Source organism: Ptychodera flava, chromosome 7 (assembly GCF_041260155.1).
Source record: "Ptychodera flava strain L36383 chromosome 7, AS_Pfla_20210202, whole genome shotgun sequence".
Lineage (NCBI taxonomy): Eukaryota > Metazoa > Hemichordata > Enteropneusta > Ptychoderidae > Ptychodera > Ptychodera flava.
In genome coordinates, this window is record NC_091934.1 from 9,451,512 (window position 1) to 9,468,107 (window position 16,596).

Sequence of the window (16,596 nt, forward strand, 5' to 3'; positions counted from 1 at the left end):
CATTCTTACAAACGTGTTTCCCTATTGAGTAAACAGGCCACCACTATCAATGAAAGACGATTTCATCGATGTGCCAACCTCTTCGTTCTCCACTTCCACCAGTCGTGTGTTTGAAATCATTGTCTTCGTAATTTTCCATGTTGTCCACTCATTCTATTTTGGCAGCAGAACGTTCTGTTTCGGTAACGACCGATGACCCCTTGTTTCTTGGGCAAACGTCGAGTTCGAATGTCTATAATAACACGATGAGTTTGCTGAAATGGCTGCCATAGTTCTCTCATCTATGTCTTCTCTTGCAACACCTGGTGTAGTAACTTTGGATGAGCTAGAGAAAGTTACGTTCTTCATGCCGGCTCTGTAACAATTTATGTCCAATCGCACCTTATTTTTGGAACATGTGAAAAATGTCAGAAACAATATTCCTTACTCTCAACCTCACTATAAAACTATCATTTGGCGCGAATGCTCCATTTGGAAGTCTTTATCTATTCATCTGGCCATTCGTGGCGATCATACTGCGAATCACAATACGGGGGAGGGCACTAAACACACCCTGTGCTTCTCGCCATTACCCTTCCGGGCTTTCACTAAAGAATACTGCAGTCAAATGTTTAGGTCGATGGCACTCACCTCACTGAAATCGACGGAAACTCTGTCACATCGCAAAACCTGAAACACCAGCCCAATCTTTTCAAATCTGAGCATCCCATATTGTTACGACTGTGTAGTCTTTGGTACTCTTGTTTCGCGAATATCTGAAAAATGACTTCGTTCGCCAGGTGACCATGCGACTGTGGTGGAGTGTTGGAATGATTGGGTAGATTTGAACTGAAACAGAGGTTAAAATATTCATCGTTTTGGAAGAAGACAAGTTGCAACACCATACACATGTCGCATATCTGTCACACATTACCTTCCGAAAAAGAATCAGTCCAATCAGAAAGGTAGCAAGAGTGCTGCACATTGTCCACTCAAATACTGACAAGACCTAAATTAGCATATTAAGGATGATCTTTACTGAAAGCCAAATACAAATAGTAATATCGCAAGCTGAGCGTTGTCCAATGACTGATCCCGCCATATCCTCAAGACAATTGCAATTTTCAATATTCAAATGTTCACACAAAAGTTGAACACGTAAACTGCGTTGGCACGAACATAGAACATTTGATGGAATGTACTTTAAAAGTCAAAGTTTAACTGACACGCTAAAATTGTTACGTTGACGAACGAGACAGTCAAGGCAAAACAACCAAGACCAACAGATATACTGTAAATTTCGGATGATGGTTTTAAAGTCCTACAAGACCTTCATACTCGCACTCTTCTGCTATATAAAGTCCTCTTCTACGATAAAATGTCTCGGCCTCCACATTTTATTTTAGGATCGTACTTTTTATACCAGAAGAGCCCTCGTACTTGGAATTTTGTAGATGTATTCATCCCTAACATAACAAAGTTCTGAAAACGTCGGTGGAGAAATGAAGGCGGCGAGAGATAGTTTGAAAAAAAATCCCAACTCTTCATCACCATTAAGAACTCTAATAATACGCCTCAATTGCAATCAACACTGACTGCATTCTGGACTTAATATGTCACATCGAGATTTGATTTGACACGTGCTTACTTACAGTATGCTCGAGGCCACAGCTCATTCATAAACACTACAGGTTCTCAGTCAAATTAATTCATAAAAGTATTAATAATAATCTTGTGTCTACGTCATCAATCACCGTATTTCATACTCCGAATCAAATCATGCTAAACTATTCAGGTACTATGCTGATGTACTTTGTGATTCACCCTACAAGGGTGTTACAGCTCGACACAGCTACGGTATGCATAATTCAGTTGCATTTCCATTCTGGATGAGAAAAGAGGTGCGTGTCACTGCTTGCCCTACCATCGGTATGCATAATTCATCCGTGTTACCCAATGAATATAATTCACGAGGGTCAAAGTCACCAGTGTCCTTGTCGATAGCTTATTAATAAACACTACAATTTCTCAGTTTTCTCAATCCAATTAACTCTTTCTTTCCTGTTTAATCATGCTGACGTATTCCATATTTATTCTTATTCTGTGTTTGTTGCTATTGGTGTGTGTTTTTTCTATTGTTACATGATATGTTTCATTTGTACTTCAAAATAGTAAATGATGTCACCTGGCAGGAACCTAGTCTAGAAACGCCTTTAGTGCAGTCCGGTTCGTTGGGCTCCCAGGTCCCTCTGGAGACCTCGTCTTTACTTCCTTTTTAAAGGTATACTGTCACCTGTTCCAAATTTGCCACAGTTGCCATGGAAAGGGAAAATCTAACCAATCACAGATTTTAAGCGGGTGGCCGCTTTTTAAAAACAGCGCCCTCACATGGGCATTTTGAATACCAAGGAACGCCCCTTTGACCATATATGGGCAAATTTAGATTACAGGTGACTGTATACCTTTAATGGGCTTCTAAGAGGCCTCCCACGTTTACCTTTCCTCTTCAGGGGATTCCTTGGTCATCCAGCGGCTTCTACTGTAATTCCTCTTCACTGGGTGCATTGATATCGGTCCGAATCAGAGCATGCGCACTGTTCCCGTCGCTCAAAGCCAAAGCCATCCGGGTGTAGTCTGGTCCCCTGCCCGAATCTACCGATGGCTGCGCTGCTAAAGAAAATTGGAACCCTATTTTCGTCAGAGGCGCAGCCAGCGGTAGGAATTCAATGGAGCAGGAGGCCAGACTACCATCTGGTGCGGCCATCTTCACGAACGAGATCTATGACAAGACCAGGAGGAGGAAAGCACCTACCAAAGCTTCGTTCTCGAGTGGCGATTGAACGGCACCTGTTTCTAATCTCTAAAGTCACGGTTGTAAGATACTGCAAGCGCTGTTAGATCTGTTAAATAAATCTCTGCTTCGTTAAATTATAGGGGGGTTTACACGTGCGAGTTGAGTCCGGAGTTGACACCGGAATAAATATAAACCTGTGTCAGTTGGACGTGTGAACAGACAACACCGAACTAACAAAGAACTAAATCAATTCGGTGTCGGAGTGCCGGTTCAGGTTCGGTGCACGTGTGACCAGAACACCGAACTAAATGCCGAACTATATCCTGTCTTCGGGCTTGCGGTCATTACCACGATGGATGCTGTTCAAGTAAGAAGCTCTTGCGATCGCGGCAATAATTGGTCACATGGAAGAGATCAGGCTACTGATTTCAATTTGGAGAGACGAAAACGTCATCCGTATGATGGACGGCACGTCGAGGGATCGGCAAGTATATGAAGTCGTCGCTGCCAAGTCCAGGGAGAAGGGACTCGAGAGGACAGCTGAACAATGCCACAACAAGATCAAACGGTTGCGAGCCCAGTTTAAGTCCGTGTCCGACAACAACCGTCGTAGTGGCAGAGCAAGAAAAACGATGCCATTTTACGATGAGTTGGCAGAGCTTCTTGGCGACAGACCAGCTGTGAACCCAGAGAATGCTTTCGTCACAGAAAGCATCGAAAGTTCGAGTGAAGATGAGCTGGATTGCCAAGTTACAAGTAATTCACAAACAGTTGGAGAGGAAACTACTGGTAAGTTGATCTCTTCGGAACTGAAAAAGTCGTTGCAATCTCTTATTTCCGAGCCTGTCAACACTTCACAATTCTAATAACTTTTGTTAGCAAAACGATCTAATCGGCAACTTCCAAGTTCCATGCCAGTGGATAGCACCGACAGAAGTACTTCGTAAAGACAAATGTATGAAAATTACAATTGTGTACACACGAGCTTGACGTCGCGATGTAAATGCCAGGGTAACTGGTCGTTTCGGCCTCTCAATTTTCGGCCCAAAGTTTCTGTACGAAATATGCAGCACACTGTTGACCGGGCTATGCCAAACAAATGGCCTAAAGTTCTGTATTCGCAATTGAATGACTTTAAAAAATGTTATCAAATGCTCATTGAGTTCCCCACCAAACCTTTGGATTGTGAAAAAATGGAACCAAACAGTTTTCAGGTGCCCCCTAGGCCGAGCAACTTTCAATGCCCCTCCCCCTCTACTACCCCCAAAATCCCCCCTGAATTCCTCCAGTCCCACCTTTTTTGTGAACGCTGCGTAAATGATACGTGCTTGCTGTAAACTTCTTTGTTGAAAAATGATAGTGGTATTTTGGAAATTGATTCTTGAATCTGTGTTAAATAAACATTGACCATACACTTGTATATATTCAATTTGCCAACTAACAAATTCAGACTGATGGATTTAATAATTTTGAGAAATTGCCTTAAATCAGCCCCATGTCTTAAATCTTTACATGTTTTGTGAATACTTTTCTTGTCTCACTAGGGACTTTCATGAGTCACTTGCACATCATATTGTAAGAGAGGGCACACTGGTGGCTTCAGTACATGATGGACCATCTGAAAAGGCAGACAATGATAGGGAAAAGCATAATTTGGTATTGGGTAGTAGACAGACTATCAATTGTACGCAAAACAAATAACACCCAAGACATACATGCCTTGAATATTAATTTTATTAAGCAATTCTCAACGTTTAGGAGAACTTAATTACATTAAAATACTGAAAACCTCAAATGCCTCACTTGAAAAATTTGATAATTAAATAAAAAAGGCTCATTACGCAAGGCTCATTACACATACATTTTGCACTGTTCGAATTTCCACAAAGATAAAAAAATGCTTTATTAAATAAAAAAATAAGTTTGCAATACGCAATGAAATTGCACAGTGTCATGAATTTGACTCACTGTTGGACAATAAAATTAGAAATTTTCAAAGGAAGACATGGTACTTATTGCATGAAAATGTGTTGGAAAATGTAGTACATCATTTAGTGATAACAAGGACCAAGTGCTATATTCACTGATTCTCAGGGACAAATTGGTGTGAGCTGTGTCGTATGGCTATAAAAATGAACAGTGTGTAGGAAAGTCTTATCGGATGTTAAAACTTTAAACAAAATAGCTATTTTACACTAGAAACATCTACATGTACCATTTAAATGCATTATTTGAATAATTTTACCCTTTTCTGAATTTGATTTTCTCATCAATTTCGCAGTAAAACAAATGTCGCATTCAGTATACTCTTTACGTTCACTCTGTTCTCAGAAAATTTGTAGGGGTATCGAAATATTTCGTTCCTTTTTTCTTTGTAGTAATATGTCACGTATTTAGTAAAGCAAATTTTACGCTGAAGAATTACTGCCTTCATCATATTCTTCATGAACTTTCGTTGTCGTATAATCAAGGTAATTTACGTTATCGTTCATCAAGCAATTTTTGTCCATTGTTGATGTACGCCATTAATTCGGATATATTTCCTTATTCTGTTACAAAAAGAAATGGTACATGGACATGATTTGTTCTAGTTGTATTTCAGTAGTAAGTAAACAATGTTTTCCTTACAACATGAAGTTGCTCCTTTGCCATATTCGCCCATTCTACCCGTATAGATAATCATGTAATAAACGTTACCGTTAATTTTCTGATTGCTCAAGTAGATAAGTTTTAGCAATTCACATAATTTATTTTTGAACAAGGTCATCTTTCATATGAAACAGATATTTGTTTTCAATAGGCTGAATTTATGCAGAAATTGTGTAAAAAGTTTTTAAAATGTAATGAACGTTACGTAAACTACGTTACTAGTAAAAAACGTTACCAGCGTATTACCCTAAAGGAGGCCACCGCACACTGACTTGGTGTTAACCCCAATACTATTCACAACGAGACCGACAGGCTGTCCGGTAGCTGGCAACAGCAGACGACTCAAATCACCATTCAGACAGACCAAAATGTGAGGAAATGATTCTAAACGACAGACCCTGTGAATGTTTTGCTCATGTACGGTGTTGCCTCATCTTGACGCGTCCAGGATACAGTAACGATAGTGTCATTATATGATTTGTTATCCTGCTGTCTTGTTGTTCGGGTACATTACAACTTGAGAATCAACTTCATTTAGCAACACTGTATATAAATCTGGATCATATGACTGACCATATTTGCAGGTGGGCATTGTAACGTAAATTACTTAAGTTTTAAAAAGCAAACTGAATAGGGCTAAATAAGATTTTCAGTAAAACGTTTGGTATTTTGACATAATATCCAAATTAACGAAGCAAACTAATAATCAGCAAAGGCAAAGAAATATATATAATCATATATCTATTGAAAATATTAACAAATTTCAAAGTAGCGGTAACGTAAGTTACATTTGCGAAGAAGCACTCGTTATAAAATCACATTTGATATTTAAAGCTTGTAAAAGTACTAAGTAGTAAACAACAAAGTTGTGACTTCCTCAAAACGCCATATTCAAACATACTGTAATTTTCTAATAGATAATATTTAGTTGCAATAACCGTAACGTAGATTACAATTATATGTGACAACAATGTGTTCTTGTTTTTTTTTTCAACATCGCCATGGCCCATGGGCAATATGTCTACTATTTGCAGAATGAGGAAAGCAAGAGTAGAAATTCATAGAGCCTAAGGAGAATGAAAAGTGACCTAAAGAGGGGAGAGTTTTAGAGGAAGGATAGGGAGCGTGTCAAGAAGTACGTATACTACAGCCCAGTAAAATAGTTATAGTAAGAGGGCAGCACAGCAAAGACAAAAGAAAATTCCAAAGTCAATTCAGTTGTTGTCGGAGAAGACAGAAAGTCAAAAAAGCACTCAGTAATATGTCAGTCACAGAATACGACACGGAAAATTGCCCAGGTCAAGGCTCTCATTGAAAGATGTATTGTGTTGAATTGAGCAAAAGTAAAAATATAAAAGTGGAAGAGTTCTGCATGTAAGCTCATTAACAGATGAACTAGCACAAGAAGAAGTTTTGCCATGGAAAAGGATGAGACAGTTCGTTAAAATACCATCTAAGTTTCCTTAAGTCCAACTGATCAATATTTTAAACAAGGGTAACTTCTTAATGTAATGAAGCTGCTACAATACTGACATTGTTATTAAGAGAATGATATTTCTGAATTCTCAGACAATTTATTTACCGCATGTTGCGTTTCGAAATGTGTTCGGTAGCATTTGCCTTTCTTGTTAGTATGATTGATTATAGTCCTTTACTCTATATCTATATGAAAATGACGATTAAACTTTGTATTTCTACATTTATTTCCCCAAGCGAAGTCGATGACTTTTCAACTTTACATTTCTATGAGGCAATCGGAATTAATATGTAATTTACGTTATTATCATTCAAGATCGACTTTATCGTGAATATCAATGTGGCAGATAGCTGAAAACTGCTGCAGAGGACTACACAAATGTTAGTTCATCCAATATTTATGATGTCATTTGAAACGCAAAGTGTTTTACAGAAATGTTGGAATTTTGATGGATGAAACATTCCATTTGATGGATAAAACATTCCATAATCCCTCCTAAGAGAGATTAGATAACATACAGTTTTAAATCAAAGTGATTTAGTTGTTAACAGAAAGATTGATATTGATAAAGTCAATTTGTTCCTTTGATATTAATTATGACAAAACAAAATGTTTAAAAGATGACAAGATCCATGTTACTTGTGATAGTTTCTTTAATTTACGTTACCACCGACAATATTGACGTAATCTACGTTACAACTTTCTAGGACCATATAAATGTTTTTATTAACAACGTAGCGCAGTTGTTAATCTCAGTGTTCTTATTTCGTACTCAACACAAGTAAACAAACAAACAATTTAAAGCGAAACTATAGTCACTTTTATATATCATAAAAGATGATATCAGAGTTCATGAAAATTTTGTTCAGATTGATGGTATCACGAACTTGGCAGTATTGTTTGTCTATCAACATTGTGTTGTAAGCGTCAATTACCTATTTCATGAAGGCTATGGGTAACTTGCTCTTAAATGAAAACATTACTTTCCGAAATATCTGTGGCTACTTTAATGGGTATAACTATTTCAAAAACATTCCTTGGTAACGTAAATTACTCGTTAAATTTGCATACTTATAATTGAATAGCACGAAAAATAAAAACTTAGTTGATTTATGTGTTCAAAATTTGCACATTAGTGCAAAGTCATGTCCCCAATAGTCAGGATATAAAACTATACTGATTAGCCGACATCAAATACAAAACCATTTTACCCTCCACTTTGTCCACTTTAACTGAGAATCAGTGATTATGAAGCTGATGTCTCATTGTCAAATCTAAGAGCGAAGGAGAGTTTCCAGCAGCCTGCACTGCATCGGTTAGTAGACCCTGAGGATAAACGGCTGCACCAAATGGACCTGGTGTGCCTCAGTAGGTGAGCACCTGATGGAGCTGGTGTGCCTGGTAGATGCACACGTGATGGACATGGTGTGCCTGGTAGGTGAGCAAATGATTGACCTGGCGTGCCTGGTAGATGAGCATTGAAACGGCTGGTCTGGACGTGTGTGGCCTGTGGGGTTGATGGTTGTACTTAATGAGTCTGTGGTGGCAGGGGTTGTTGATAAAATGGTGGTTGGCGAGCAGGGAGACCGTTGCTGGCAGCACTTTGAGTGATTAGATTGGCAAGTGTACTAAGTATCTGGTCGTCAAATCTTCGCTGTTCCTGGTCTTGTATCAGTCGTCTTTCTTCCATTTCCTGTCTCCTTGTTTCTAACGCCCTCTTCTTGTTATCGGTGTATATCGACCGCCCAGCTCAACACTGTCTGTTGATAAAGATATTGAATCTGTGATAGAATCAGCGTATTTTGAAAACAAAGAAATCATTGTCTTAGGGGATTTTAACATAAATCTTCTTACTCCCATGGGGAAGAAACACAATGTTCATAAAGCAATGGAATCTCTGAATTTCGAGCAACTTGTCACTGTTCCCACTCGTCCATCCTCCGGTACTCTTCTTGACCATATCTATGTAACCTGTCCAATGAATATTGCTCATGTGTGTGTTCCCAAAGTTGGTACTTCCGATCACTATCCCGTGTGTGTTGTGAGGCGTTTTCATGCCAGTGACATTACTACCGGTTCTCATATTTCTATAAAACGCAGACAGTTTGGTAATTTTTCCACACATGATTTTATTTGTGATTTGTATGCTTCCCATTGGCCACATCTCTCTGAGATACATGATGTGAATGAACTCATTGATAAGTGGATCAATTGTTTCAACCAGGTATGTGATACGCATGCTCCTTTTGTTGAGAAACGTGTGAAAAGACTCAGACAGCCGCCATGGTTCACTCCGGACATTCTTGATCTCATTCATGTCCGTGATTATCATCTTGTTAAGGCTACCCGATCCAAGTCTCCCAATGATTGGCTACTTTATAGATCTTTAAGAAATAGAGTTGTACACACTATTTCCTATGCAAAACGACAGCACTATCGTGACATTTTCAGGAACAATTCAAGAAATCGTCTATAATTTGGCGTTGTATAAGTGATATTCTCTCTCATGATAATTCTCGTTCACAAAGTCCTTGTATTTTGTATAAGGGTGAAAAGCTAACAAATCATAAGAATATTGCTAAGGTTTTCAATGCGTATTTTACAGGTATTGTTAATAAGTATCATTCCAGTCTCAATGCTTCACCTGACATGGGTCTTATTGATAACTGGGTTAGTTCGAAAATTGGTGCTACCATGGCCAATTTTAAGATTCCTCCGATTTCTGTTAATTTTGTCACAGAGCAGCTTTCTATACTAAGTGAATGTAAATCAGCTGGTTACGACAATGTCTCTCCCAAACTCTTGAAAATTGGTGTTTCTTGTATTGCAGAAACTGTTACAGAAATGTTTAATTTGTCAATTACCAGTGGTACTTTTCCCGACTGTTTCAAATGTGCTAAAGTAGTTCCGATTCATAAGGGAGGCTCTAAGAGTGATGTAAACAACCATAGGCCTATCTCACTTCTGCCTGTTCTCTCTAAAATACTAGAAAAACATGTTTATATTAGTCTGTACAATTTTATGCATTCAAACGAACTTTTTGTCAGCTCGCAATCTGGTTTTAGACAATATCACTCTTGTCACACTGCTTTAGTCAAGTTAACTGACCAGCTTTTACACAATATGGATCAAGGATTGTATAGTGGTGTATTGTTTTTAGATTTATGTAAAGCTTTTGATCTTGTTGATCATAACATTTTGCTGAGAAAACTTTCTGTTTACAGGCTTTCTGATTTGTCACTAAAGTGGTTTCAATCATACCTTACAGGAAGAAGCCAATTTGTTAGCTATTTAGGTGTACACTCCGATATTTTGTCGATTACGTGTGGTGTACCTCAGGGGTCCATTTTGGGTCCACTTCTGTTTTTGATCTTCATTAATGATCTTCCCCTTTGCCTCAACATGGGAAGCTTAGATATGTTTGCCGATGACCAAACTTTGTGTGTTTCTGGAATTGACATTGAACAAGTCGAGGGGAGACTGAATGGAGATCTCGTGCCAATCTCAAACTAGGTTCATAACAATAGCATGGCAATTAACACCACTAAAACAAAATATATGATTGTTGCGTCTCGCCCCAAAATTTATCACTTAGCCGACTCTGATATTTCATTTCAGATTCAGATCAATGATACTCTCATTGACAGTGTTGCTGTTCACAAACTACTTGGTGTTCAATTAGACAACATTTTATGCTGGGATGACCACATAGATAATTTGTGCAAGACTTTGTCTGCAAGAATTGGTGTTATAAGACGACTACGCCCCTATTCTCAAAGGAGTGTTCTTTGCTAGTTTATAACGCTTTGTTCTTGTCTGTAATTGACTATTGTGTATTGTTTTGTTTGGGCTAGTACGTCTAAGACCAATCTCCAAAGATTGTACAAACTCCAGAAAAGGGCTGGTAAGGTAATTCTCGGAGTTGACACGACTTTTCCTTCCGAACAGTTTTTGTTAGTTTGCACTGGTTGCCCATAGATTTACGTATTGAATACTTTACAGCTGTTATGACTTTCAAAGCTTTAAATGGTCTCGCACCAAGCTATATTGTGATCTATTCCAACCTCTCTCAGAAATAGATCGTTTAAATACTCGTAGTTCTAGTAATGGTAACCTTTACCCACCAATGTTTAGGACAAGCATGGGTCAAAGATCATTTGTATATCGAGCTACTAAAATCTGGAATTCCATTCCCCCAACTATCCGTGACTGTGAAGCCTTGTCGACGTTTAAATCAAAACTGCATTGTTATCTTTTCATGAAATATTGTAATGAAGGCTCTGACTTAGACTAGCCTATTTTTCCTTTGTCTTCGACATCTTCTATTCGTCTATTCCATACGTTTTTGTGTTATTCGATGATTTGTTGTGTATTTTGCCTTCTTTTCATGAGGGCTCTGATGGAAATTACAATTACTTTACTGTAATCAGATTACCCTCTTTAAATAAAGTGTGATAATAATAATAATAACTCTATCTGTTTCTGCTCAAATGCTGTTTGCCTTTCTGCAAGTGACTTAAGTTGCTCATCCATTTTCATTTGCCTCTGCACCTCCATTTCTTCAAGGTTCCTATCTCTCTTTTCTTCAAAAGCAAAATATTTTTCCATTGCTGCATGTAAGCCCTTCTCTGCCTTGCCCTCCTTTTCAGCCTTTTTCTTATTCCTGCAGTCTAACAAATAAGATGCGAAAAACAGAGGTAAGATTCTGTTCCTGGAGACTCAATATGGACACAGCTGTATACTGCAATATACCTATAAATATATGTTTTTATCGCAGACTTTCAAAATTGACTAACCATTTTTACTATGCATTAGCCTGACACCAGGACAACCATGTTTTAAAATACATAAAAGAGCATCATATTTCAAACAATGCATGTCCATGAAAATGAAATTTGTTACATAGGAATGTAAGTCCAGACAAAATGTAATAATGGTAAGCGTACATATGAAAGCTATGTTGATAAGCAGAGTCATTTCCAAATGTTTATCGAGTTGACCAAGAAAAGGAAGTTTTAGTACAATATGCAAAGCAAGATCATTAACATTTCATCAAAAGTTACCTGTCGAAACTTTTTGTAGAAACTTTTATCATGATTTAATAATTGCTTTTACATTAGTATTTTCACTCACCTCTCCTCGGTGCTACAGCAGGATTAGTCACATCATTACTTCTGGATTTTCTTTTTAGAGCTGTACCTGCAGAAACACGGTTGCCGTCTGTTCCATCACCTGATGATCAAGAATAACATTTAATTTAATATTTAGTGAAAAGGCTAAAATTGAACTGATACTGCATTTCGCATTTCAGTATCCATTCTAAATATTCTTCTGCGTAGACGATTACAGATATACATGAAGGTGTCTCTCCTCATTCTGGAAAGATATAAACAAAGGCAAATACTAACATTTATCAATTTTCACTTATTCATTTTTATTGAATTTATTTGTAACATAAATTAATCTTTTGGACAAGTGTATTTCTGATGTCTGAAGATGCCACATGTCAAGATATTTATTAAATATATTGCACAGAGTAGAGTATTCATCGCAATACACAACATCCATCTGCACACAGGAAGTCATGCTGCTTTGTTTACATGCAAATAACGCCACGATAAAGCACTCGTCTCCATTGTTGAAAAGGCTACACCAATGTATATGCAAAAAGAATTCTCGACGAATACATACCTGAAGTTTTCAAGCCATTCTCTGTCACTCCAGATCCCCAATACAATCCTCTCCCACCAAGTATTCCCCCGTTCTCTCGTCCATATAGTGTGTTTTCACATGACGTCATCAAATTCCCGGCGGCCATGTTGGAGGACACACAAACCAAACAAACCAGTGTCACTATTCATATGTAAATGTACGCTATTACCGAGCTTATTCATCAAAACAATGCCGTCTTTTTGTGCCGTCATTAACTGTGGGAATCGGGGACAGAGGGATAAGAGAGGGTTTTATCGCCTACCAGCAGTAATATCGCACCAGGGTGAAAAAACAGCTGAATTGTCAAAACGAAGGCGATGTTTATGGCTGTCACGTATCGCAAGGGAAAATGTTTCGGATGCAGCGCTTGCGTACGTCCGTGTATGTTCCGACCATTTTGTGTTAGGTCAGTATCTGTTTACACTTTCTTTTAACATGGAGGTATATTAGTGCGATTCTTTGAATGAAAAAGTCACGGTATCAAAATAATAAATTAAGTTTCATACATTTAAAGAAAATTAAACCCCAGGAGAAGTTTTTTTGGGGGTCCCTGGGTCAAGTCTGATCGGCCGGGCCACAGTCCCAACACCAAAGAGGGACCGTGGCCGGGCCAACAACCCGGAAGACACGCTCCCGCGATCCGAAAGAGTGCATCGTTTTTTCGTGCTCAACGTGATCGTGAGCCGTGACCCGTGTGTCTCGGCAGGGTAATAGTTAAGATCAACAATTTTCGACAAAAACAGTTCTACTGACGTCATATTTTGAATAATGGGGAATATACCCGTGCTTGTTCCCAAGACCCTTCTCAAGTGTCTATGGTTAAATACATTGACGTTGGCTTGATTAGCTTAGCTAAATAGCCTAATACTTTTGTTCAAATATTTGCATGCATTGCAGTGTTACGATGTAGCGGGAAAGACACATTGAAATGAACTGGTCAATCAAAACGTAAGTTGTGAAACGAATTGGAACAATGACCAGTCGATATGAATAATCAATTCAAAATCGGCCAGTATCGTCAAATTTTCGTGTGTCACGATAGACCAGGATTCTCAACCAGCTTAACAATCGTTATTTTCCGTAGGGTAATCCCCGATTTGTAGTTTTCATGGAATTATAAGATAATTTAAAAGCTTTTGTACTTGTATGACGTATCTTTGTTTTTTCGATAACGTAAGTTTTGAATATTGCGAAGGAAATGAACACAACCTCGCATTTAAATGGACCTTCCTGTTGCTATATTCTATGTTTTGCATACATCACCTTTGAGGCAAAATACAAAGTGTCCACATCAGTTTCAGGTTTTTATCCTTCTGTGTTCCATATGCGTCTTTCCTTTTTCATACAGAAAGTTTTTCTGAACATGACAAGATACATAGAAAAAGGACCAGGAGAAAAACTTCGGCCGCCTTGCTTTGGATCCAATGGAAAGAACTCACCACTCAAATAATCAACGACTTCCTTGCAAAGCGTAATAATGACAACGGATCATCTATTCGATATTAAAAGGACCATGACGTACTGCGTTTTGAATAAAGGTCGAATGCGCCTCGTACACTGATATTTTGACTCTCCAATATTTTGCAATATTTTACACCTTGTGTCGCCTCATTTACAAACTCTTTGTGACCACCTAATTTTTAATAAAAATCAAAAATTTCATTTTCCCGAAGTTTTAACACAGCAATGGCGATTTCTCCAGTACCAATTTATACGCACAGTGACTCCTAATGATGTATGGTTTGAGCGACTGTTAAAGCATTTCGGTGTCAAGTTGCGTACTACCTTAGTGAAAATAATGCAAACAGTTAATATAAACGGGCTTTTGCAAACGATTACAGGGAGTATAGTGTTTTGATGAAGGTCTTTTCATATGCTCATATGCATAAACAACTTTCATCTTAGATAAGCTAAATTTTAACGGAGATTTATCATTTGAACAAGAAAAGTGGTTGGATATCGCAGGTAGATCAAATTTCTTGTCAGGGTTGCATTGTGAATGGTACAATTCATCATCATAGAGCTATCCTGAGCAGAATTGAAAGAACTGAAATATCAGTTTGTCGCTGTTGTCGTTAGTTGTCTCTATGATTCTGTGTGTTCATTTTGCATTGCAAATGAACTTAAATCACCCTAGTAGGAAGTACACACCCCTTCGTCATACAGTCATTCCAGGAAACAGTTTCGCCTGACTACTCATAGATTTCAGCTACTCAATGAACGGGAGATGACTTTATACAATCGACTGAAAAATATATTCATGTACGAAGGCACATCATTTTAGTTTTGAATCGTTTATAAGGTCCATCAACGAAGAAGAAATATAAAGAGTCATCGAGCCGTTTACTATGTAGCTAGATCTACGTCACCATACACCCAATATTATTATGACTAGAATAGTTTTGCTGGCAAATTGCGAAATATTAAGGATGTGTCAAACACTACACATTAAGTATGTAGAGAAAGACTATAATACATTCCAAGCAGTTGTTGCTACATAGTTTACACCACTGACACAACTAGCCAAAAACGCGAGTAAAAAAGCATGTGTTTCTAGTCTCAAGGATTAAGTTTATTCCAATCCATCATCGAATAAATATACTATCACTGCTTCTCATGATTCAGGATCCAATGACAGATACATATATTACGGAAGAGGTTTCTTAGAAATGGCTCCAAAATTATACATAATATTTTGCTATGCAAGACGTGCGTCTTCATATCCGACGAAAGTTAAAGGAAAATGATAAAAGTCAAACAACAATATTTTAGGGAAATTTTGTGAACACACACAATAGTATAAAATAATTGCCAATCAGCTGTCACCTTCTTAACTTAGATGTATACCATTATTATGAGTGAGAGCAAAACGGACAGCCATGCAATTAAACATTATCTTAAACATGTCGGCGGATGCAATATAACCTATTGTTCTACAAGTTCATTGTTTTACATACTCTGGAACTTGGTATGTAGAAAGCTATGAAACATGTTGTTGTCAATGTCCAGTTGACGATATTTGTAAGTTACCAAGTCACTTTGAAAATGCAGCATCGTCGTCAGAGGGCTTGATTATTTTCTTCTTCCACGGCTACTTTCAAGGCCCACCAGCAAGAAGAATGATGTCAGCTCTTTCTTGCCTGTCTTCATGTTCTGATTCGTCAGGCTCGTCGAGATCCTGTTGGACCTCCGCTTCCTCTTCACTGGGCTCCTCGGTCGTCCCTGGGGACTCCGTTTCTGCTTCTTCATTGGGCGCATCGTTATCCGAATCACAGCATGCACGCTTCTCCATCCTCTCCAAACGGTGTACACTAAATGACGGCACGGCATGCACCAGTACCTGTGACACGACCACGAGGAGGAAAACGCCTATCAACAGTTTCATCTTGAATGGCAACTCACGCACTTCTTTCTGATCTCAGATTTTGACGCTTGGAGGCCAATGCTGAATGAACTAACCACAAGATAGCTGACTTCTTCCTTAAATAATATGAAAGGGTTTAATGATATATGCTGAATGCATACTTTATATAAATATTGACAAGAAATGCTTGCGAGGTAAGCGAAAAATACACAACCTATGAAAATTTATTTACTTTATCCAGTCACAATTGCCAAAATAATTATTTGAAAATTAGCGTGTACTGGAAAATAATATGTGTAAAAATGTTTGCGTAAACAGCAGTTTGATTATTTTCGTTTTGGATGTGCTCATAAAATATCTTGTATCAGCTGTACGATGAAAATAACTCGCGGTCTGAACATCTTGCATCCTCATGCGGCCCAGTACTCGCCTCTGCTTTCTTGAGAGGGACAACAGTTTCTGACACTAACTCCTCACCTCACTTTACACATACGTATGAGCATGAAGCACTATGAAATGTTGTTTCAAGCGACTGAGATTAATTGGAAGTATTAAGTCCAAAGATTATCTGGCAAAATTGCAAAAAAAACCCAACATTGGTCGGTGTCTTTAACCTATGAC

At 38.2% G+C, this 16,596-nt stretch overlaps 1 protein-coding gene and 1 long non-coding RNA gene across 2 annotated transcripts; one reads left to right on the top strand and one right to left on the bottom strand.

The window, feature by feature from the left end:
* The first annotated feature begins 3,177 nt into the window (after positions 1 to 3,177).
* LOC139137800 (uncharacterized) lies at positions 3,178 to 3,639 on the top strand. The gene has a single exon (XM_070706070.1). The coding sequence runs from the start codon at positions 3,178 to 3,180 to the stop codon at positions 3,637 to 3,639; it is 462 nt and encodes a 153-aa protein (XP_070562171.1).
* Positions 3,640 to 11,281: 7,642 nt separating this feature from the next.
* LOC139136728 (uncharacterized) lies at positions 11,282 to 16,111 on the bottom strand. Its single transcript, XR_011553232.1, has 3 exons — positions 12,591 to 16,111; positions 12,033 to 12,275; positions 11,282 to 11,569 (listed from the first exon to the last, which is right to left on the bottom strand). It is a non-coding gene; the product is annotated as an uncharacterized lncRNA (long non-coding RNA).
* Positions 16,112 to 16,596: the final 485 nt, after the last annotated feature.

Bases quoted from the DNA above. Each gene is read 5' to 3' on its own strand.
- LOC139137800 (XM_070706070.1), top strand. From the start codon at position 3,178: ATGGAAGAGATCAGGCTACTGATTTCAATTTGGAGAGACGAAAACGTC.